The sequence below is a fragment of the Ochotona princeps genome, chromosome 21 (genome assembly GCF_030435755.1).
Source record: "Ochotona princeps isolate mOchPri1 chromosome 21, mOchPri1.hap1, whole genome shotgun sequence".
Lineage (NCBI taxonomy): Eukaryota > Metazoa > Chordata > Mammalia > Lagomorpha > Ochotonidae > Ochotona > Ochotona princeps.
Window position 1 is genome coordinate 5,375,794 of NC_080852.1, and position 24,123 is coordinate 5,399,916.

At 42.5% G+C, this 24,123-nt stretch overlaps 1 protein-coding gene across 3 annotated transcripts in view; it reads right to left on the reverse strand.

Annotated features, from left to right (window-relative positions):
- Positions 1-24,123, reverse strand: part of SPIRE1 (spire type actin nucleation factor 1) — a 156,090-nt gene that overhangs the window by 40,929 nt on the left and 91,038 nt on the right. For all 3 annotated transcript variants that reach the window (XR_009247400.1, XM_058679056.1, XM_058679055.1), the window contains exons 5-6: positions 14,770-14,847; positions 8,452-8,616 (exon numbers count right to left, since the gene is read on the reverse strand). Coding sequence is in view for 2 of the 3 variants with exons in the window: in XM_058679056.1 (XP_058535039.1) it covers positions 8,452-8,616; positions 14,770-14,847 (243 nt within the window). In the remaining variant the exon portion in view is untranslated. The remainder of the gene's footprint in view (positions 1-8,451; positions 8,617-14,769; positions 14,848-24,123) is intronic.

A 24,123-nucleotide genomic window follows, 5' to 3' on the forward strand; every position in this document is an offset into this window, starting at 1 on the left:
ACATGCATGCCAATGGGTGCTGCAGCCTTGCCCAGCCTAGTCTACCCACAGCCTGGCTCTTGTGGAACTGCTGCCCAGTAGGAGAGTCTCCAGAGTTCCTCTACTGGGTCTGTTCCCAGCACAGGGTCATGTGAGTGCTGGCACATACTTAGCCTGGCCAGCCTGCAGTCTCAGCTGCTGGTGGGTTTTTCAGCCCAACCCAGCCCAGAGGTGCATAGTCTACACTCGGTCCTGGCTCTCCTGTGTGCTAGCGGGTGCTGCTTCCTGGCCTAGCCAGGCCTGTCTCCAGATCTGGCCCACACAAACACTGATGGGTGCTTCAGCCTAGTGGGCGAGTTCCCCAAATTCCCCTACCAGGCCTGTTCCCAGTTCCAAGTCTCATGTATGCAGAGATGCAGCAGCCTGGTTCCAGTTGGCTTCCTCCCAGCCTCAGCTTCTGCTAGGGTCAGGCGGGTTCCTGTTGATGAGCTCTGTTTGTCTAACCTGGCTTGGCCCAATCACCACCTCCAGCTTTCGATGCAAACTGGTAAATACTGTGGTCTCACACATGCAAGCCTCCAAGCCCCCTACAGAATTTGTCCCCACATACAGCAATGTCCCAGGGTTAAGCCAGGCTGGATGAGTCTAGACCCTCATCCAGGTCTCCCACGTGGGTGACTCAAACCATAAGGGATGCCAGCATCTTAGGCAGTGGCCTAAGCCGCTGCACCTCAATGCCAACCCCCAAGTGTTGAGATCTTCCTTCCTCATGTGGTGGCATTCCTGACATGCATTTCACTAAGTACCTCTCAAGCATGGAACTGATTTTCATGACACAAGCTCCTCTTAGTTTTGCATAGCACTGCAAGTGCTTGGCAGTGACGAATCAGGGCTGTGAGGGGAGGAAACCAGAGGCTAGCACACCATACGTTCTATTCCTGCCAGAAAAGGGAAGCATCTCCCTTCATTTCTAGAAGTTTCATGAAAAAAGTCCCATGTATTTTTCTGGAAAACACGACTGTGCTCATCCCTGATCCTAAACATTTTCCAGTGTCCTGGCATGCCTACTGCTTACATGGACTTTTAAATATCTGATGTTCCTTCAGGATGACATCCAAAGTATATTTTGTCAGATCTCACATTCTTATTTTAATCCCCAGAACCACTTTTTGCTGGAGTTTCCCCTGGCACGTCCAGAGGAGATGATCACTCTTCCTGTATCTTGCACCTATGCCCTCCCGTTTATTACCAATTGGTCTCACTAGACTACGAGAGGGAGCATTCTGTCATCTTTATATTGGCATAACTTGGCACACAACAGGAAAATAAAGGAACATTTGTAAACAGAATTAAAAGAAGTATTTATAAAATGAATGAATGGAGATAATGGGAAAGTTTGGCAGTTTTCCACAAGACTGAATATACACTTACTGTATGACCCAGCAATGACAGCATGTTCATTTGTCTTGGAAAAATAAAAATATATCTGCATACAATCTCATATACAAATATCTGCAGCAGATTTTTCTTAACAGCCCGAAGTGGAAATAATCTTACGTCCTTTAATAGGAAGGTAGTAGAACAGACTAAGATACATTCATATCACAGGGCACTATTCTGCAATAAAAAGGAGTTAAGATTTCTTACATTCAACTGGGATGGACTCCCAGAAATGAGTACTAAATGAAAAAAAAAATCTCAAAGGCTATGTTATATACTGTAGCATTACCTTTATAAATGCTATTAAAATATCAAAATTAAAAAGTAACAGCTTACTGATGCCAAGGGTTATGGGTGGGGGAAGGATAGATGGAGCCACAAAATATAACCCTGTGATGATGGGTGTATAAGCCAAATATGTGATGAAACTTCATAACCCCCCACCCAAGCACGCATGCACAGGTGTGTGTATGTAGCACTGCTGAAATCTGATTTTTTGGACTGTACATAAGTTTATTTCTAAGTCTAAGGCTTTGATAGTATACCATCAACTTAGACAAGCTGTTATTGTTGAGAGTATGTGAAGTGTGCACTATGCACGAGATCTCCCAGGATATTTTTTTCAGTAATAAATTTTAGTTTTTAGAAGCTTAAACTTCCTTGCACATAGAAAAATCAAGGAGAAAGAACAGATCTTATCTCCTGGGCTACTACCCCTAAGATTGCGCCCCTTTATAACACCTTGCAGTAGTGTGGTACATTTGTCATATATGATAATTAAATATTAATATATTAACCACACTTCAAAATTTAGAATAGGGTCTACTCTTTACAGTGTATTGATCTATAGCTTTGACAAATGCATAGTATCTTGGATCCTTGAACACTGTAGCTTTCTGTAAATCTGTAACTACCTCATAGAAAATGAATGCATATGTCTACTGAAAATAAAAGTAACTGATTTCTACAATCCACAATCTCTTGATTTATGTACTCAAAAGAGAATTGGCATACAACCCAATTAAAAAGGAGCAAAGGATCTAAACAGACATTTCTGCAGATACACAAATGAGAGATGTTCACCATAACAGTCTTAGTGGATGCAAATCAAAACTATAATGCTATTTACAATAATCACACAGTATTACAACGCTATAAAACTATAAACTATTATGCTGTGGCATAGCATAAGTTTTTGCCTGTGGTTCTGGCATCCCAAATGCATCCCATAATGGTTCTGGTTCATGTCGTGGTTGCTCTATTTCTGCTCCAACTCCTTGTTAATGCTGCTGGGAGAGCAGAAGTGCTTGGGTCCCTAAACCAACTTGGGAGACCAGGAAAGGAAGAAGCTCACGGCTCCTGGTTTTCAACTGGTCCTCTTGCAGCCATCAGGGGAGTGAACCAGCAGATGAAAGACCTCTCTCTGCATCTCCTTCTAACTCTGCCTTTCAAATAATAGTAATAATATATAACCAGACACCTACACTGTTCTCTGTAACTGATAAGGATGTAGAAAAATAAATTATAGGAATGTGAAATGGCAAGCTCTTGTAAAAAACAGTTTGTTGGTTTTTCATGAAGCTAGAACAGGGTTAAATTTACTGTAATACAGATATACCACTTTCAAACATTCATTCCCCAAACCAAAGACAAGCACTCAAATAGATACATACATATCACCATTCACAACAGCACTTTTACAACAGGTAAACGGTAGGCACCACTAAGTATTTACCAACTGATGAATCGATAGAAAAAGCCAATCTCTTCTCATGTGTGTATACAGACACACATACATACCCAAGTGGACTACTATTCAGTGTTAAAAATGAGGTTCTGACATCTGCTATAACATGGCTAAACTCAGTAAAATAAGCCACATGTCCAAAGATAAACATTCTGTAATTTCACTTACATCAAATATATACAGCATGAGAAAATTTGCAAAGAGCATAAAGTAGATGAGAGTCTTCCAGGGGGTGGAAGGTAGTAGTGGTGGTGAGAGACGGGTTACTGCTTAATGGTTACTTTTTGCTGGTGGTAATTTAAACTTTTAGATGTAGATACTGGTGATAGTCGCACAGCACTGTCATAGAATCAATGCTACCAGATTGTACACTTAATCAGGCATAAATGGTAATTTGAACAAAAAGAAAAGTTAGAAAAGAGAACACCTGAGAGCAAGATAAACCACTGATACCAAGACAAACAATCCATTTGGCAATGAGGTAAGGCAAAGCAGAAGCTCAGGCTGAGCAGCACCCAACAGCACATGTGGGATCTGGGTGGGGGTGGCAAGCCAGGTAGGGGGCTGTTGGGCTGTCCTGCTGGGCCGCTAATCTCTCTGGTGAACATGAGAACTGGGACCAGGGGCATACCAAGCTGGGCAGGACTACAGCATCCACTGGCCTGCATGTGAGCTGAGTTAGGGGAAGACCCAGGCTGGGGTAATTGCCTGTATCCACTTGTGAAAGCATGAGCCAGAGTAAGTGCAGGCTGGTTGGGAAGCATCGGCTGGCAAGTGCCAGGACTGAGGGTAAATTCTGTCAGGTTAGTCTGCAGAACCACCTGGAAGGTGAGAGATCTAGGACTGGGAGTGGGCAAACAGGAAAACTGTGGGCATCCCTCTAATGGGCTGCAGTTCAAACTGGTGAGCATGAGAACCAGGCCTGGGGGTGGACATGGCTGGACAGGTGGTAGCATCCACTGGCATAAGTGTGGGCTGAAAAGTGGGATTGGTTGGGCTAAGCTGGGCTGCAGCAACCACCGGTGTGCACAAAAGCCAAATGGGATGCAGATCAGACTGGACCAGTCCACTGCACATAACAGCTTGCAGAGGAAACATGGCAGGGGCAGGGCTGCTGGAGGTTTTGGGGGGTCACTCTGACTGGGCTGCAGTTTCTGCTGGTGTGCACGAGGGCTAAGTGTGTGGCAGGTAGGGTTGGGCTGGGCTGCAGCATCCATTGGTTTGCATATGAGATGGGGCTGGAGAAAGAATTGACCAGGTTGACTGCAATCACTAGTGTGTTTATAGGCTGGTCTGGGTGATGGACTGAGCTGGACCCCGCACTAGCTGGCACACAGAGGAGTTAGGCTGGGGTTACCTCTAGCAAGGTTTCTTTGGGGACTCCCCCAATTGGATCACTGGACTCAGCTCCAACCACAGTGAAAATGATAGAACTGTGGTCTGACCATGGAGTGCATGCATTAGAACGGCGTCTCCATGGTTGCTGAAGCCTGTGCAGTGGATGGCACACCCAGATGTCATAAGGGACATGATAACCAGTTCAATGAGGCCTGTAGAGGATGCCTAGTACCATGGATGGCAGAACAAATTGGACAACTCTCCCAGTCAAGCTTTGACAGTGGGTATCTGGGTGAACTGAGACTCTAAGGTGGACTATGTAGGCAAATGGATCTTAGAGGAATTTACTCATCCTTGGAGCAATGAAATCAACAGCATTTCAGAACTATCAAAATCACTTGAACAGTACTCTTGGAGCATGCTCCACATTGGAGACCCTGGGATGACACTGGATGGCTATCCCCCTTCCTGGGTACTGAGGTGGTTAGGATGTTGGGTGCGGCTTCTCCCTTTCTCTCCCGGCTTCCCTCAGATACAGGAAGACAAAAAAGCAAACTGGAAACAATGGTCTCATCCACCTTCCCGTTTCTCAACTCTTCCCACTAAAACCAGTGGTCCATGTGGGCATGAACCCTTGTCAACTATGTAATCATAAAAAGAAAAAAGAATCATTACAATGACTTGGATTTGATACTGGTAGCTGCAAGAAACATTTATTAGTGATATCACCTGGAGATGGCGTGTTTGGATCAATGGGGAGGACGAGCACAAATGGAAGCAGATTAGTAGAATTTAAGAAAACAGCAAACTTTCCAGGTTAGCACATAATACGTACTGAGTTAGGTAGTAAACCATTAAGACTAAATAACGTAGTAAACCATTAAGTTGGAAATAAGGACGGCTGGGGTCCACAACATCTAAGGAATTTTAGGTTACTGTTTAGAGAACAGTGGAAAGACACTAAAAGCTGCTAAGACTTGAAGTAAGACTGTCAAAGACAGGGAGTGTGGATGGAGACCTGGAGCAGGCCGCAGCAGCGTGGCAACACTGTCTTCTGTGAGGGGACACTGAGAGGGTGACAGTCCAGAGCCATCCTCTCTCGCCTGTCCCCGCTTTCAGGTCCTGCCAGTGATCCTTAGCTTCTGCTCTGCTCTTTCTCCTTCCAATCAACTGTTTCCAAACTAAGCTTTCTCGTATCATCAAAAGGAAAAAACAACTTTAACTCATGTATTTTTTTTTTCAAATGCTACCCCTTGACTTCCTTCGAAAAACATCTTAAAAGTAGTACACACACCATTCTCTGCACTTGCCCACCTGCCACCCTACAACCTGGTTTTTATCCTCTTCTCTGCGTAACAAACCCTCTCTCTGTTACTGGGTGTCTTAGCCATTTCCCAGGGCTTTTCTGACCTTTCTGAAACACTGCTTGCCCTTCACAGCCGTGACTGCACTTCCTTGTTTTCCCTGCTCTCCCTGGTTGTAACTTGCCAAGTGTTATTCTACCTCCTCCCTCTACGCATCCTTAAAGGCTGCGGCTTCTCAGGTTCTATCCTCAATCATCATCTCTTCTTACCTTGCCAACTTCACTTTCAAACATCCCATTCTGCATTCTAATGATGGTGACTTTTTTGTGTGAGTCAAATTCCACTTTTTTTTTTGTTTTGTGTTCAAATGCATTTTTAAAAAAATTCTTCCAGAAGTCTTGGATGATTAGTGTCTCCCGACTGAAAGCTCTGAGAGAACAAGGACTGTATAATGTCCTTTCAGAATCTAGAAAAAAGCTTGGCACTTGAGTAAGGCTCATAATAGATCACTGTTAAGATAAAACTAAAAAATGCAAATGGAAGGCATATATTTTTAAATATTCAAATGCAAAAAGTACAGATTTTAAAGATTCAAGAATATTTTCTTTGCATCAAACTGGTCAACCCCAAAAGACATTCAGTTTATAGCAAGAGGTGAAGAAACAGGTTAAACTATCCTGTTGTAAATGACAGTCATCACATAATTTTCGAGGACCACTGGGTACTATGCACGTGGCAAACAGCAAAGGCTCTGTGGCTAAATAGGATAAGCACAAAATCTGCCTTGGAATTACAATTTGTGTGCACTTAGAAAACTCCAGTTTTGGGCATCTTTAAATTTCAATTTCCCCACTATAAAGTAAATCGGTAAGACATTGAGTTGAAATATGATAGCTTGTTAAAATTAACAAGCAGTTCAAACAACTATTTAGGTCTATTTGTTATAAAACCATGAGATGTGCTTGGTAAGAATCTTCTATATATGATGACTGATTAATTTTTCTCCAAAATGTGTGCATGGCTAATTAATTCATTTCACAATGACTTAATGAGCACAGTATTCAGTACTTAGGTCTATGCTCAGGCGCATGATCTAGTTACAGGAGACGGAGTAAAGACTGCTGAGCCGCTGTCTTGGTGGGCGGTAAGGCCAGCTGGTGCCATGTGGGCAGAGGTGGAGAGGGGACTTGTCAAATGAAGGTGAGTCACTCGGCTGCACCCAGGGAGGAGGAACAACAGGAAGAGATCAGGGCGCTAAAGAGAAATCCACTGGGAAAGCTGGAAAGAGTTAAGGCCTTTGAGGTTGGGAATCAGCACCTGATCATGCAGGCTTCCTGGGCCAACATTGAGAATGTGGAGTTCACTCTGAGAGTGATGGGGTCTGTGGAAGGTTCTGAACAGTGCCATGACAGCATCGCACTTTTACTTTAGAAAGGCTCATTCTGGCTGTTTTTGGGAAAAACAAGATTGAAGATAGGCAAGAGAGAAAGTAGGAAGGTGATCTGGAGGCAGGAGGGATGGGGTGGTTGTGTGTGTGTTTAATTTCTTTTAAAAATGTTATTTGTGAAGCAGAGAGAAAAAAAATCCCCAATGCACTGTTCCGAGTTATAACTCAAACCCAGGCTCTTCAATATGAAGTATTAACTGTTAGACTAAATGCCAGCCCCAACATACTTACGATTAGTTTTTCAGAAGTAGAGTGACAGAGAAATAGAGATGAAGGGAGAGACAGAGAAGAGAGATCTTCCATCTGTTAGTTTATTCCCTAAATGCCCACAACAGCCAGGGCTGGTCTAGGCCAAGGACAGAGTCCGAGAACTCCCTGAGTCTTCACATGGACGGCAGGGACACCAGCGCATGGGCTGTCTTCTGCTGCCCTCCCACGCACTTTATCATGGAACCAGATGAGAAGTGCAACTAGGACTGGAAGTGGCACTCTGATTTGGGCTGCTGGCATTCTAAGAGGTGCCTTAAGTCCCTATGCCAAAATGCTGGCCCCTACTTCTAACAACTTAATTCAAGGATTTCACTGTGGCTACTTAAAAATATTTATACATGAGAATACACAAAATATGCTGCTGATAACTGGTCACAAATTGATTAATGAACTCTTACACACTCATAAGCCAGAAAACATGCAGCCGTTTAGAAGTGATGCTATTGGTATATAATGAAATGGAAAAATATTCATAACATGCATTTTAAAATTTATTGTATTTACTTGAGAGAGACAGAGAGGGAGAGAGAGAGAACCAGAGAGACAGAAAGAGATCTTTCATTTGCTAGTTCATTCCTCGAACACCTGAACTAGTCAGCACTTGGCCATGCAGAAGCCAAGAGCCATGACCCCCAGTTGGGTCCCCATATGCGTAGCAGGGAGTTGGGCTACTGGAGGCATGAGCAGGAAGTTGTAAAGGAGTATAATTGCAACTCAAAGTAGATACTGTGATATGGGATACTGGCATCCCAAGCTTGGTCTTAAATACTGTATCAATCACCGGTCCCACTTTACAAATTTCCTACAATGACTATTACTTTGCAATAAAAAATAAATTTTTAAAATTTAATATCAAGGGCACCAGTTTCAACAAGTAAGATCATGGAAGCATAGCTGTTTGAATCCATTAACAGTCTGTTACTTACCATCACTTTTCGCAAAGTGTATCTTTTGCACCGAATGTCATCCATTAGCATCTCATAAGGGGTTAACTGATACTCAATGGGCAAAGGGTTGTATTGACGCTCCTGAACCTTCTTAAGTTTGACCCCATTCCGTAAATCCCTCATCACCTGTACCCAGAAACGTGCCTGAAAGAACAAAGGTGGAAAGATATCATGAATACATTTACAAACTTCACCTAAACAGCCACAACCATACAGAATAAATGACGAGCCTGGATTACAAACTGAGTAAAACAAACAAACTATTTTAAAACTAGATTTTAGGGCACTAAACTATGTGTAGAAAACCAGGATGAAGTCGCACAGGCTGTAACTTTTGAGGCATGTTAAGTTTTAAACCTAGCCCAACCACTAGCAAGGGCAGTTGTAACTTATGTTTTTTAATGAATCTCATTTTATTGTGTTAACCTTTTAAAATATTCACTTTTCACTTGAGTGGCAGGATGACACAGAAAGAGGGAACAAGTTTCCACTCTCAAAATGGCTGCAAAGGCCAGGGCTAGGCCAGGCTAAAGCCAGAAGCCAAACATTCCACCTGGCCAGCCCATGCAGGTAGCAGATGACCAAGTATTTGGGCTATTACTTGCTACCTCTTAGGTGTACTAGCAGAAAACTGGTTAGGAAGTATTCAAAGTCAGGATCTGAAGGACATCAAATGCCAGGGTTGGCAATGGAGGCTCAACCTACAATGGCAGCCCTGTCTATCAGCACTTGGAGGACCTCAGGTCCAGACTGAACTGTTAACAGGTCAGTTGGGTGGAGCCAGCGCACGTGATCTGCCAACTGCTGAGCTAGAGAGAGTATCTGTGGTTGGTCCGTGACTCTGCATAAATAGCCAGTATTACTGTGGCCAGAGCCGACTGACAGGACCACCTACCAAAGAGCCCTAGTGTCCTTGGCATGAGCATTTGAGATCAGAATTGATCCACAGAGTTCTTTACAGAGCAAATGTTCAGAAATGACAAATTTTGTGTCATTACCATCTTTTCAGATTCATCAAAAATTTGCATATATTTAAAGAGTTCTGAGAACAAAAGGGGGTTTATATGAACGTATTTGAGATGAAGCATGTATGTATAAAATTATTCCACCCATTGCCTAAGGTGTCACAGTCTCTACTTCAATGGCTAGCCAATCAATACAGTACCTAACTGAAATGTCTTATAATTAACAAATGAATTAAAAAGTTGTTTCTAATATGTTTGTTATAAAATCGAATGCTTGGTAAGAATCTTTATAGGAAAAATTATTAAATGTATCAAGTAGTGTCAATAAATTTCTGTGAATCACAAAAATGCATTCTGGGGCTAGCACAGTGGTTAACTCTCTGCCTGCAGCTCTGGCTGTTCCCCTTCTGATCCAGCTCCTTCACAATGGCCTGGGAAAACAGCAAAAAAGACGGCTCAGGTCCTTGGGCTCCTGAACCCGTGTGGGAGATCCGGAAGATGCTCCTGGCTCCTGGCTTGGGACCACTACGGCTACTGTGGAGTGAACTAGCAGATGGAATCTCCCTGTCTCTCCTTCTCTCTCTGTAAATCGGCCTCTCAGATCAAAATAATAATCCATTCTAATTCTCATGTTCTAAAACGGATTGCAGTGTATCTGTTTGGATGCCCTCTAAAATAATATTTTAAAAGATTCTTGGATTTTGCTATGGATTGCTTGTAAACACTTGAGATTGTAAATGTCCATTTCAACACTGTTTTGCTACATATCATGAGAAATGAAGGTCTAGGGCCCGGCGGCGTGGCTTGGTGGCTGAGGTCCTCGCCTTGAGCGCCCCAGGATCCCATATGGGCGCCGGTTCTAGTCCCGGCAGCTCCACTTTCCATCCAGCTCCCTGCTTGTGGCCTGGGAAAGCAGTCGAGGACGGCCCAAAGCTTTAGGACCCTGCACCCGTGTGGGAGACCCGGAAGAGGTTCCTGGTTCCCAGCTTCGGATTGGCGTGCACCGGCCCGTTGGGGCTCACTTGGGGAGTGAAACATCGGATGGAAGATCTTCCTCTCTGTCTCTCCTCCTCACTGTATATCCGGCTTTCCAATAATAATAAAAAATCTTTAAAAAAAAAAAAGAAAGAAATGAAGGTCTAGTTTTTAATTGTAGTTCCTTTAGCCCTGCAAGGGCCACGCACTAGCATTTATTCCTACAAGAAGGTTTTTGATTCCCATTTTCACCACTCTTGTGATGCATTTTTATTTTTGTAGCATGTTTGTTAACTTCATGTTGATGAAAATTTATCATTTTCACCCTGTTGTGGACTGTGCTCACTGGTTCTGTATTTTAGAGGATATATAATGGAAGTGTAGTGGGGACTGATATGCTCAGATATGGAGACAGAGTGCTGTATGCCTGTGCATACAGACCAAAGATGGACTCCTAGTGAAAGAATTGAATACATCCTAACAGTAAGATGATGGACTCTCTGACAATGTCCATGCCTACACTGTTGGGAAACAGTTCAATAACAACATGATGGACTTGTGACTATTCATAAAGGACATCCATTGTAAAACTAGGGGGAAATTAATGGGCGTGGGGGGGGGGAGTGGACCCTGGGGAAAGGCACAGGCAACCCCAGAGCCTATGGAACTATATCATAAAACAAAATATTTTTACATGTAAAAAAAAGATATTCTAATATATTTTCCCTATATATTTTCTCTTTGGGGAGAACGCTTGTCCCAGATTCTTTACTTTTCTCACTCATTCTTTTAGTATTCAGTTCCAATATATAATTTTTTTTTAAAGATTTATTCATTTTATTACAGCCAGATATACACAGAGGAGAGACAGAGAGGAAGATCTTCCGTCCGATGATTCACTCCCCAAGTGAGCCGCAACGGGCCGGTGCGCACCGATCCGAAGCCGGGAACCTGGAACCTCTTCCGGGTCTCCCACGCGGGTGCAGGGTCCCAATGCATTGGGCCGTCCTCAACTGCTTTCCCAGGCCACAAGCAGGGAGCTGGATGGGAAGTGGAGCTGCCGGGATTAGAACCGGCGCCCATATGGGATCCCGGGGCTTTCAAGGCGAGGACTCTAGCCGCTAGGCCACGCCACCGGGCCCCAATATATAATTTTTTAAAATACTATCTCTTACTGCCACTGGGAAGAAACTCGATAGAGGAGCTTGGGAAAATCCTTCATCAGGACACAGTCCCTGCAGGTGAATATAAGAAACAAGGCAAGGAGCAGCCCAGACCACGCCAGGTTACAGTACCTGCCAGAATACATGTGGCTCAGGTCTGGGGACAGACCAGTCTGGGCCAGTTCATAACATCCACTGGCAGATCTAAGAACCAGGACAAAGGGCAGGAGGAACCAGATTGGGTCACAACACCAACCAGTTCACATTAGAGCCAGGACAGTAATTAGGCTGGTCTGGGATAGGCTGCAGCACCCACCAGCAGGAGCTGAAACAGCGGGCAGCTAGACCAGGTCAGGCTATGCAGTAAGAGGTGAGGCTGAGGTGAGGTGAGTCATGCCAGTCTTGGCCCAGTGGGGGCCGGGGACTGGAAATCTGACAGGGCTCGGGTAGCTTGGCTCAGGCCCTAGGGTCCACCTGTATGGTGGGTACCAGGTTCATGAGTCCTGGGAATGGGGGATCTGGTGGGGCTTGGGTCACCTGGCCCAGGTCCTGCAGCCAGCCTTCTAGGTGGGTGTCAGGTTTGTGAGCCCTGGGAGTGAGGTATGTGGAGGGACTTGGGTCCTGGAGCCCACCTAATAGGTGGATGTAGGGTTCGTGATTCTCAGGGGTGAAGGATCCAGCGGGGTTGGGACACCTGGCCTGGATCCTTGGGCTCACCTGCAAGAACATGTCCTACTTAGTGAAAAAGGCAGAGCTGTGGACACAGGCCCTGTTGTAAAAGGAGAATGTGGCAGCCTATTTGGTGCCATAGTAGGAGAACAGAACAAACTGGACAACTGCCCCAGTCAAACAATGACAGCAAAAAATCTCGGTGAATGGAGACCTGAGGCTTACTACATCAGCCAATGGACACTGGGAGGGTGACATCATCCTTAGATTGATGAAATTAACAGCATTTCAAAATTATCCAAACCACTCGGGCAGAAAACTTTCGGAATATGTACTCATAGAGACTCCGGGGTTGATATGAGGTGGCAGTTCCTCATCCCTGGGTACTGGGGCATTTGGATTGTTTCTATGTCTCTTTAACAGTAAGAAACATATATTTCCTTTGTATCTTCCTGACTGCCAAGAGACCTGAGCATCTTTTCATATGTCTATTAGCCACTTGAATTTTCTCCCATTCTGCTGGTTGCTTCTTCACTTTGTTGAGTTTCCTTTGCTGTACACAAACTTCTCAACTTGACATAGTCCCATTTGTTTATTTTGGCTTTGACTGCCTGTGTTTTTGGCGTCTTTTTCAAAAGTCTTTCCCCAGTCCTATATCTTGGAGAGTGCTCTTGTTTTTGTTTACTAGTCGGATGGTTTGTGGGTGTAGACTGAGGTCCTTGAGCTGAGTTCTGTATGAGATGACAAGTGAGGGTCTTGATTTTTACCTCTGCAGGCTGCTAGCTAATTATGCCAATGGCATTTGTTGAACAGACCAGGCTTTTCCCCTGGATTGTTTTCAATTGTCTTGTCAAAGATTAGTTGGCTATACATGCGTGAGCTCATTTCTGCTGTTTCAATTCTGTTCCACAGATCTCTGTACCAGTATCAGACTGTTTTTATGACCATTGCTCTGCAGTACGTCTTGGTGTCTGAAAATGTGATTCCTCCAGCTTGATTTTTAATCTTCTGGATAGTTTTGGCTATTCATGGTCTCTTGTGTTTTCTGATGAACATATGTATCTTCTTTTCTACTTCTGAGGTGAATATTGTTGGGATTTTGACTGGGATTGCATTGAATCTGTATATTGCTTTTGGTAATATTCACATTTTCATGAAGTTGATCCTGCTGATCCAGGAACATGGTAAGTTTCTCTATTACCTAATGTCTTCTATTTCTTTTTTTAACACCTATAGTTTTCATCGTAGAGGTCTTCCACATATTTGGTTAGATTAATTCCTAGGTATTTACACTGAGGTTCCAACTAACTCCACTGAGGTTGACCTACTTTCAGAACTCTATTAACAGCTGCTGGTTGTGGATGTGGGAGAAAGGTACACTCCTCCACTGTTGGTGGGAGTGCAGGCTGATACAACCAGTATGGAAGTCAGTATAGAGAGTGCTCAGAGAACTCCAAACAAACCTGACACATGACCGACCTAGCTATCACACTCCTAGGAATATATCCAAAAGAAATGAAACCTGTGTATGAGAAAGGGATCTGTAATCATGTATTTAAAGCAGCACAACCTACAACAGCAAAGACATGGAAACAATACAGATGCACATCCAAAGAGGAGTGGTTAAGGAAGCTGTGGTACACCTACTCCATGGAATACTATTCAGCCATCAAAAAAGGATGCAATTCTACAACTAGATAGTCCCAATCAGAGACCACTATGCTCAGTGAAATAAGTCAATCCCCAAAGGACAAATATCAGATGTTCTCTCTGATATAAGGCAACCTTCATGCAAATTTTAAGATCAATAACCCTTTCAATTCTGTTTTTTTGCTGGAACCCACCGGTTTTAAGATTTTTATTTTTAGTTTCATTTCCTCAAAATAATTTCTTTTCTGTTATTAATTTCTTCACTGACTCACGGACAATACAGTAGCACCATTTTCTCCAAGAAGGTTTTTTGTTTGTTTGTTTTATTTCTTCATTGACACATTGGTTATTTGGTAACTTGCTATCTAACTCCATGGTGTTGCAAATTTTTAAAACTATTCCTGTTGTTGATTTTGTTTTATGGATTTTCATTTAAGGGAATGTATAGTACCTGCATCATGCAGACTTTCACACCCAGATGTGAAGCTATGGTGTAGTACACATTTCTGCTTCCAAATCAAAGAAGGACTGCCACAAAGAAACTGCTGGAAATATCTTGACAATAGGATGCTGGACTGTCTGCCACTGTCTGTACTGGCAATGTCAGGACACACTTAAGTAGCAGAACGATGAACTTATGACTGCTGATGAAGGACTATGCTAGTAATAATATGGGGGAAATCCCAGAGTCTATGGAACTGTACCATAAAATTAAAAACAAAAAAGAAACATATATATTTCCTGAAGTAAAAGCATTCAAGTTTTCTATCAAGTTATACTAGTTCTTAATAACTAGCATTTAAAAAAATCAAAATAGTGTGTCTATTTCTTATACAGCCAGCAGTTCAGAAAACATGTCTAGCTATCTTACTTACCCAGTCGGCATTTTTCAGTTCCTCCAGGTCTGTGTTAGACTCATCACTCTTTTCCATTTCCTGAATCTTCTTCAGATTCTACCAGTTAAAACAGAGAAAAGGCATGAACATTTCAATAGGCTACTTTCTCAAATAAAAATTTCTGATAGATACCTTCAGATAATACACAAGCATCCCTCAAGAAAATAATACCTAAATAAATTATTTTTCTGTAAATTTTTAAGTCCGTTAAAATGGATATAATCTTACACAGGGATGCAATGAGTTTATGGGTCTAATTTCCTTTTTTAGGCTCTTCTGGTTAAACCTTCGGTCACAACACTAATTCACAGCTTTCAAGTTATAGTTCACTGTCTTTCAATCTCACATTCAATCCATGAAACATCTCATGCATATTATTTCTGCCATTTCTTTTTAAAACTTAAGTCCTCTTATTTTCATCTCTACCAAAAATCCTGGATCCCAAAACCCATCACATTTTGCCTGGGTTTCTGAAGGCCATCTCTGGGCTGGATGCTCTCATCTCCTTGCCCCACACTGTCTCTTTTGCTGCCTACTTCTGTTCTCACTTTGGATATCAAGTTCAATTGAGTCACCAAGTCTTCAGAGAAGTCTATTCTTTCCAAGTCAAGCTCTACTAAAAATCTTACAGCTCCTATCCCTTTCCTCTACAGTAGTTATCAGCATACTAGTTTTACACACAGTTGTGCTTTGCCTCTATGATACAGAATTCTGAATGTTCAGCTATAGTTTCATGAATGGACCTTAATCAACAAATGTTTTACTGCATCAATTCAACGTAAGAACTTATGTGTGTCTAAAATTTGTGTATGTATATATTCAAAGAGCAGAGGGGGAATGAAAGAGAGAGAGAGAGAGAAAGAGAGAGAGAGAGAGAGAGAGAGAGAGAGAGAGAGAGAGAGAGAGAGAGAGGGAGAGAGGGAGGGAGAGAGAGAAAATGAATGAACTTTGCTACTTACTGGCCCATTCTCCAAACACCCAAAATGGTTGGAGTGAGGACTAAGCCTGGAGCCAGGAGCCAGAACTTCAGCCCAGGTTTCCCATATGGGTGACAGGAACCCAACTGCTCGGGCTATCACATGCTGCTACCTCTGATGATCTGTATTAGTAGAGAGCTGGAACTGGGAGCCAAAGCTGGGAATCAAACCCGGGCACTCTGATAGGAGATGGTGCGCTTTTTAACCATAAGGACAAACGCTCATTCCACATTCAAGTGTCAATTCTGTGTTTATGGTGTATCATTCCAGAGCGAGTTCCAGGCTCTTGACTTTGGCTTGTTTAGGTCTGGCCATTATAGTCACTTGGGGGAGTGAGCCACCAAATTGGAGGTCAACTGAGCAATGGATAGGTCAACTATTCATCCATCCATCCATCCATCCATCCATCTCTTCCTTTCAAATAAAATAAAGTTTAAAAAATAATGTAAAGGAGTATTCATACAGAAAGAATAAAATTATTCTACAAGAAAAAGTGGTATAAACATTGTGTTATCTTCTTCCCAGGAAAGAAGCTAGAAATAATTATTTCTTTTTGTTTCATAAAGTGTTTCCACAGTTACTTTTAGGAAGAAAACTCCAATTTTCTCCTTGATACAATGTCAGGAGACACTTCCACTTCCCTCTTTGGGCCTCCTGTTCATTCACAAAAGGAAAATACCACTAACCTTTCTCACCATGATGTGACTACTAAAAGGAATCATGTAGTAAATGAAACTATTACCACTGGTTGGTGTGGGTAGGGTCCCCAGGAGAACCCCCTTTACCACCTCAGCATCACAAACCACAAAGCATTCAGTAGACCACAGGGTATGTCAGAGTAAGTATGATCAATTTAGAGTAGTAGAGCCTTGCATTTACCATTCTGGGGAAAAGCAATTCCAAGATCACGTATGTCTACATTCTCCTCTCTGCTCTTTCCTAGCCCTGCTCCTCACTTCTCATCCTGGGTCTGGTATGTTTTCACTGTTCCTGTCTGTTGGCCAGGCCTGTGGTAGGGTGTTGGGACAACAGTCATACAGCTAACAGACAATAAACAGTAAGCAACCGTCACTTATCCCTAACCACAGTCATCTTACCTGAGAAACTGGGGCTCATGAAAGCTAAATAACATGTCTAGGGTGTCCCTGAGGCGGGTGTTGGCCTAGCTCTTTTAGCTCAGGACAGGGTGTGCAGAAGGGGCACCAGGCAATGAGAAGGCTTCCCGATGTCTGCCCCTCCTCTACCCTCATGTGACTCAGAAAACAGCAGGATAAAGTCTGATTCAGTGCTAAGATGAACATTTTTTATATTAATTCTTGATATTATATAAAGAAAGATAATTTTCATCTCTGTAGAAAATGGGAACTTAACAACTGCCATGATATTACACAGAAACTTGAGTAGTAATTATTATTACTAAATTATATTTTGGCATATTCTATCTTTTAAGACTTTCAGTCTGATATACATAATACTTCTGATATTGAAATCCCTAACTTGTCTTACTAGGGATTTATTTGATAAGGTACCTTTAAAAAAATCTCCGATGACTTAAAGATGCAATTTCAACAAGTCCACAATTTTTTTTCAAGATCTATTTATTTACTTGAAAGAGTTACACAGAGAGAAGGAGAGACGTCTCAGAGATGGAAAGAGAGAGACAGAAAAGAGACCTTCCACTGCTAGTTCACGCCACAGATGGATGCAATGGGCAGCAGTGTATTAGGTCAAAGAAGACAGGGCTCTCTGGGTCTCCATGTAGGTAGATGGGCCCAAGTGGGCCATTCTCCACTCTCTTTCCCAGGCCATTGGCATGGAGCTGGATCAGAAGTAGAGTGGTTGGGATATGAACTGGTACCCATAGGGGAAAGCCACTGTTCCAGGTGGTGGTTATTCTACTCACTACGCTACAATCTTCACTAAGTGTTAAACTCAAAAAGCAGGAGTAGGTATTCAGCTCAACAGTTAAGATACTCCTATCCCACACCAGGAAGCCTAAGTTAAAACCCAGTTCTGTTCCTGACTTAAACTCCCTGCTAACCCAAGCTTGGGAGCCAAAGGCATAGCTCAAGGCATTGGAGCCTTGCTACCCTTTTGGGAAACCTGGATGGTGTTTTCAGCTCTGGGCCCAGCTCTGGCTGCTGCAGACACCTGAGGAGGGAACCAGTGGAAGTGTTTTCTGTCTCTGTTTCCTTTTAGAAAAACAACCAGGGTGCAGGCTGGGGGAGGTGACCCTCCCATCTTTCCTACCAGTGCAGGCTGAGGTGGCTGGCTTGTGGGGGATCCAGGAGTGTGTGCCTGCAGAGCACCTGGGGGACAGAGCCAGTGAGAACACGCGGGGACCTGGGGGCTCACATCCAGACAGGCAAAGCTAGCCTGGGGATTTCCCAATTTTTAAGCCAATAAATGCATCCTGACACATTCTTTTGAGTGAGTTTCTGTTATTTCCAATGAGTTGGGACATAATATATCCTCATGGTCCAGTGTAGGGATTTTAGCTTTAGCCCTAGCTTGGTCCAGGCTTTCCTAAGGTCTGATTTTAGGATAGGTTGTAGTCTGACTGGTACGGGAACTCACCTTATTGGCGGAGGTCTTTAACTCTCTCATGTATATTTATGGGAACAAGGTCAGGATGGAGGCATGCCTCCCTCTGGTAAGGCCTCTTATGAGCAGGGATAAGTGTTTGGAATGCCAGCATCTAGGCCTGGTTGCCATAAAGACCTTAGAGATAGGGGACCACAGGCCTGTGTTAATGAGGGGTCGTTCACTTAGCACCAGACTGCCCGACACCTAGAAGGACAGCAACTAAACCAATTATTCAATGAATGTGTTTGCTAACAATTTTTTGTTGTTGTAGGCTGCAAATGACCGCATGCCCTTAGATTTATGTCATGCTTGGTTTGTACACATGGACTACAGATGGACTCTGGGAGTTGCTCTGGGCCCTCGTGCCTGGCTCGTGTGTCAGGAGTTGTCCCTGCTTGCTGCTGCTGCTTCTTGATATTACTCACTCTTAACTCTTCCTATTTCTAGTTAATTTTTTCATTGCCAGCGTCTCAGCCTGGCACCTGGCAGGACAGCTGCCTCTGGCATGCAACAGTCCAGACATGAGTTTACTGCTTCTAAGTCCTGAGATACTTTTATATATTCAATGGAAGATACTCCCTCTAACCTTTTCATGAAATTAAAATCTTGACTTAGCAACAGAGCAGTACATGGTCTTTAAGAATTTATAGACTATTATTGAGGGGCTGGGGTTGTAGCATGGCACATTAAGCTGCCACTTGCAATGACAGCTTCTCACCTGAGTGTTGGTTCAAGTCTTAACTGTAGCTTCAAGAACGTTTTTTATTTTCTTTTTCATTTCTTTAGCTACACATTGGTCATTCAATAGCATGTTATTTCACTTTATGCTGTTGTAAATTTCCTATTTTTCTTCCTGTTGTTTTCATTTTATGGCTTTTCACTTAAGGGGATGTATAGTAACTGTGTAATAGGTATTTTCAAATCCAGATGTGAAGATACAATGCAGTATGCATCTCTACTTCCAAATCAAAGATAGACTCTCAACGAAACTGTTAAATATATCTTGACAATAGGATGCTGGACTGTCTGCCATTGTCCACACCTACAATGTCAGGACACACCTAAAGAGAATAATGGACTTAGGACAGTTTATGAAGGACTATACTACCGTAATAATATGGGGGGGTATGGGGGGAGGGGCTTAGGCTAGGGGGAAGGGAAATCCCAGAACCTATTGAACTGTATCATAAAACTAAAAAGTCAGATTTTTGTGTTTTAGAGACAAGCTTCTTTCAATTCTATCCTAGCTTTTGAATGAAATTTTTTGCTTTCACAGATGTAATGACAGATGGCAACCTGTGCTTAGAATACGCTGAAAAAGTTCTAACTAGGAGCACCCGCATGGCAATTAAATCTTCCAATCTCTAACATAACCATTCCAAAGCCAGAAATTAGAACTGTTTTAACTAACATTTTCAATTCCTGGCATCTTGAAAATCAGATCAGTCAAACCTACTTGGATTAAAAATATGTGAAATGTTCAGAGATTTTTCATTTGATAGGCTCCATATCAACAAATGTGTAAGTGATCCTTATTGATGAAATATCCTTTGTCCATAAATACATTCACATGTTAATATCTTAATATACTCACATTACCACCATTTCTCTCCATATTTTTAGCCATTTAATACTACCTATTATTTCCCCAATGCTATGGGTACAGGGAAAACTTTTCTGGGTCGAGCAGTGATTAAAAACTGATAAGCAAGCAATGACACTAAGGAGGGTCATTTGGTCACTACTGATGACACGAATGTTCTACATGTGTTCTAACAGCCACAACATGAAAAACCAAACACAGAGAAGAAAGATAGTGACAAGGACTCCAAAAGTAACAGATGATGGAGAATCTAATTTAAATGAACAAATGTCAGTTGTACAGACAGACATCTGGTGGTGGATTTCTGTCAAAAAGTGATATATTCACCACCTGGTATATATAAACTCATCTGAAGTCTAGAGTGAAAGCTTTTGCCAAGTTAAATGTCAGTTTTATTACTGGAGGTGTTGGGAATGGGCATGAAAGGAGGGACAAAGAATATTAAAAGTTGACTGAAACACTCTCCAGCACAGAAACGAGCTAGCTGTTACAACTTTGTGAACTTATTCAAAGAGAAGACAGAACCTCCTCAAAGAGAAGACAGTATAAAGTCAAGTCACACACAGTATTATTCTGAGCTACTGTGTAACTGGCACTATGATACAGGTAGATCTGGGTACTTAGCTTAAGAGATGAAGGAAAGAGAAATGCAGTTGATTGCTTTCAACCAATTTTCAGATTATGAAACTGTGGTTTGGGGTGGGCATTTGTGATTAGGACAATAATTAGGATGCTTGTGTCCCACTTCTGAGTGACTGGGTTCAATCCCTGGCTCAGGTGCTTGTCTTTGCGTCCTGCTAATGTGTGTCCTGGGAGGCAGCAGCTGATGGCTCCAGTAGTTGAGCGCCTACCACACGCATGAAGACCTAGATTTTTCCAGCTCTCAGCTCTGTTCTTGGCCTAGTCTTGACCATTGTGGGTGTCTGGTGAGTGAAAAAGCAGATAGGAGCTCTTAGTTTCTCTGCTTCTCAATATAAAATTTCAACAAATATATGGCTCATATAATCTAGAAAATAAAAACTATTCCACCATAGCTTAGTCAATTCCAAAAATACTGTTCTCCTCCCTAGCAATAGAAGATACTTTAAACTCATTTACACATAAATACTTCATTTTAAGAAAACTATTTCATTAATAGTTCTAAGATAAACTGAGCGAAAAGATTTTTAGCAAATATATATGATTTTTTGGATAAGACTAACTAAAATATATTTAAATTACTTGATAAGGTTTCTTGGTAGTTATTGTGCTCATAGTATAAAAAATATTATGAAAAATTCACAATGTGTTATGCTTATTTCTAAATTACATCCTTATCTCCTAATTTCAGTATCTGATGAAATATTAGCAGCAAAGGGAGGGAGAGACAGAGAGATCTTCTACCTACTCATTCACTTTCCATGCGGATCCAACAGCTGGGGTTGGGATAAGCCAGACTCAAAGCTTCATCCAGGTCTCCTACACTGTTGCAGGGGCCCAAACACATGAACCATCTTCTGTTTTCCTGAGGATCCAGCAGAGAGCTGGATTGGAAGTGGAGCAACCAGGACGTGAACCAGTGCTCGTAACAACTAACCCAAGTTGGGCCCGGCGGCGTGGCCTAGCGGCTGAAGTCCTCACCTTGAATGCGCTGGGATCCCATTTGGGCGCCGGTTCTAATCCCGACAGCTCCACTTCCCATCCAGCTCCCTGCTTGTGGCCTGGGAAAGCATTCGAGGACGGCCCAGTGCATTGGGACACTGCACCCGCGTGGGAGACCTGGAAGAGGTTCCAGGTTTCCAGCTTTGGATCGGCGCGCACCAGCTCATTGCGGCTCACTTGAGGAGTGAATCATCGGACGGAAGATCTTCCTCTCTGTCTCTCCTCCTCTGTGTATATCTGGCTGTAATAAAATAAATAAATCTTTAAAAAAAAAAAAAAAAAACCAAGTTGCCCTAATTTGGGTATCTTCAAGTTATCTCCCATAATAGGACTTTATTAATTTTGGATAAGAATCAACCATTCAGAAACATTTGGTAAAGTTTAATACAAAGTTACATGTATGTGAGAATCATTTAAGTATTTAGATAATCAACAGCCTGTTATGATACTACTTTTAAATAGCTATAGCTATTTGTATTGGTAAGTGGAAAAAAAAAAACACATTTCCTCCCCTAGGAGATTCTTACAAATATTTGAGGACATGAAAAAACAAAAAACTGTTTACTTCTTCACTGAGGGTTGCAACTCCTAGCTAATCCAAAAATCTGAAATGCTCCAAATTACGCCACAGGCAGAAAATCCCCCATGTGGAAACTTCATTTCCATCCCCCAAATTATTTTTCAAATTGCATGAACTATCCTCAGGCTAATTTATGTATGTAAGATTTATACAAAGCATAAATGAGTTTTATGTTTAGAATTGGGTTTCATCCCTGAGAGATCTCATGCATGTTCAAATATTGTAAAATCTGGAAATACCCCAAATTTAAAAGATTTCTTTGAAAGCACTTTGGGGAAGTGATACTCAGCCTTCCTATAGATTGGGAGGCAAAGGCAAATAATTCAACAGTAAGTTTTTCATAGTAAAATAACTATAATCTACTTTTCTACATTTTTCATATTAAACTAAATTAGTTATATCAACACTTTAAATGTATTATATCCTTATAAATGTACTTATTTAAGTAAAAAAATTTATTAATATTTCATTGGAAAGGCAGGCTTACATAGAGAAGGACATACAGAGTAAAAAGCCTTCTGTCTGCTGGTTCACTCCCCAAGTGGCTGCAATAGCTGGATCTGAGCCGATCTGAAGCCAGAATCCAGGAGTTTCTTCTGGGTCTCCCACATGGCTGCATAGTCCCAAGACTTTGTGCCATCCTCTAATGCTTTCCCAGGCTACAAGCAGGGGAGCCGGACCACAAACTAATCCCCATATGGGATCTCAGCAGATGCGAAGCAAGGATTTAGCTTCTGAGCCACTGTGCTGAACCCATGAATGTACTGCCTTGAAACTTAACTTGAATTGCGCACAGTGGAAGCAACAGTGGCTACTGTAGTGGTATAGCACAGTATACCAACCTGTAGTGCTGGTATCTCATATGGGCAAATATTTATTTATTTTTATTTGAAAGTCAGATAATACAGAGAGGAGGAAGAGACAGAGGAAGATCTTCCATCTGCTGATTCACTTCCCAAGTGGCCACAATGGCAGGAGCTGCTCTGATCTGAAACTAGTAGCCAGGAGCCTCTTCCAGGTCTCCCACATGTCTCCCACTTTAGGCAGTCCTCGACTGCTTTTCCAGGCCACAAGCAGGGAGCTGGATGGCAAGTGGGGCTGCTAGGATTGGAACTGGTGCCCATATGGGATCCCGGCATGTGCAAGGGGATGACTTCAGCCGCTAGGTTATTGTACCGGGCCCTAAACCTCTTTTTAAAATTTACTTTTACTTGAAAAGCAGAGACAGTGATAGATAGCACACAGATCTCTGATATGCTGCCGATTTACTCCCCAATATCTGTGAAAGTCAGAGCCGGGCCAGACAAAGGCAAGAGCCAGGAACTGATTCCGAGTATCCTACAGGAACGGTGGGAACTCAACTACCATAGTCATCACCCGGGCGCACCCCAGCAGGAAGCTGAAATCTGCCAAGCTGGGACTCGAATGCAGACATGCCGACAGGGGATGCAGGAGTCCCGAGTGGCGACCGCCGTGCTCAGTGCTGCCTGACACTTGTGCAGAATGCGCTCTGACGACGTAAAGTCGTGATCAAGAACACAAACAAAAACACCTCAAATTTGGAAGCAACGGATCCACTCGACTTTCCCTAAACCTCGATCCTTCCCACCCTGATCAACCAAGTAGACATTATTAAAAGTAAAAATAAATAAATAAATAAATAAATAAGTAAAAACACCTCACTAGGGCAGAACATAGACGTCCTAATACTTTTCTGTAAACTCAGAGATGACTTCTGAGAATAACTGTGGGAGGACTCTAAGAGCAACAGCTTAGCTCACTGCATTTCTACACACACGCACACACGCACATACACAAGAGTACTTCAAAAAGCTTATGGAAAACAGAAGTTCAAACTAAGGTTTTGTTTTTTTTTTTTAGTGGGGGGAAAAAAAACCCTTGAAATCAAGCATATGAGAGGGTCATCACATCTTCATGTAAAATAT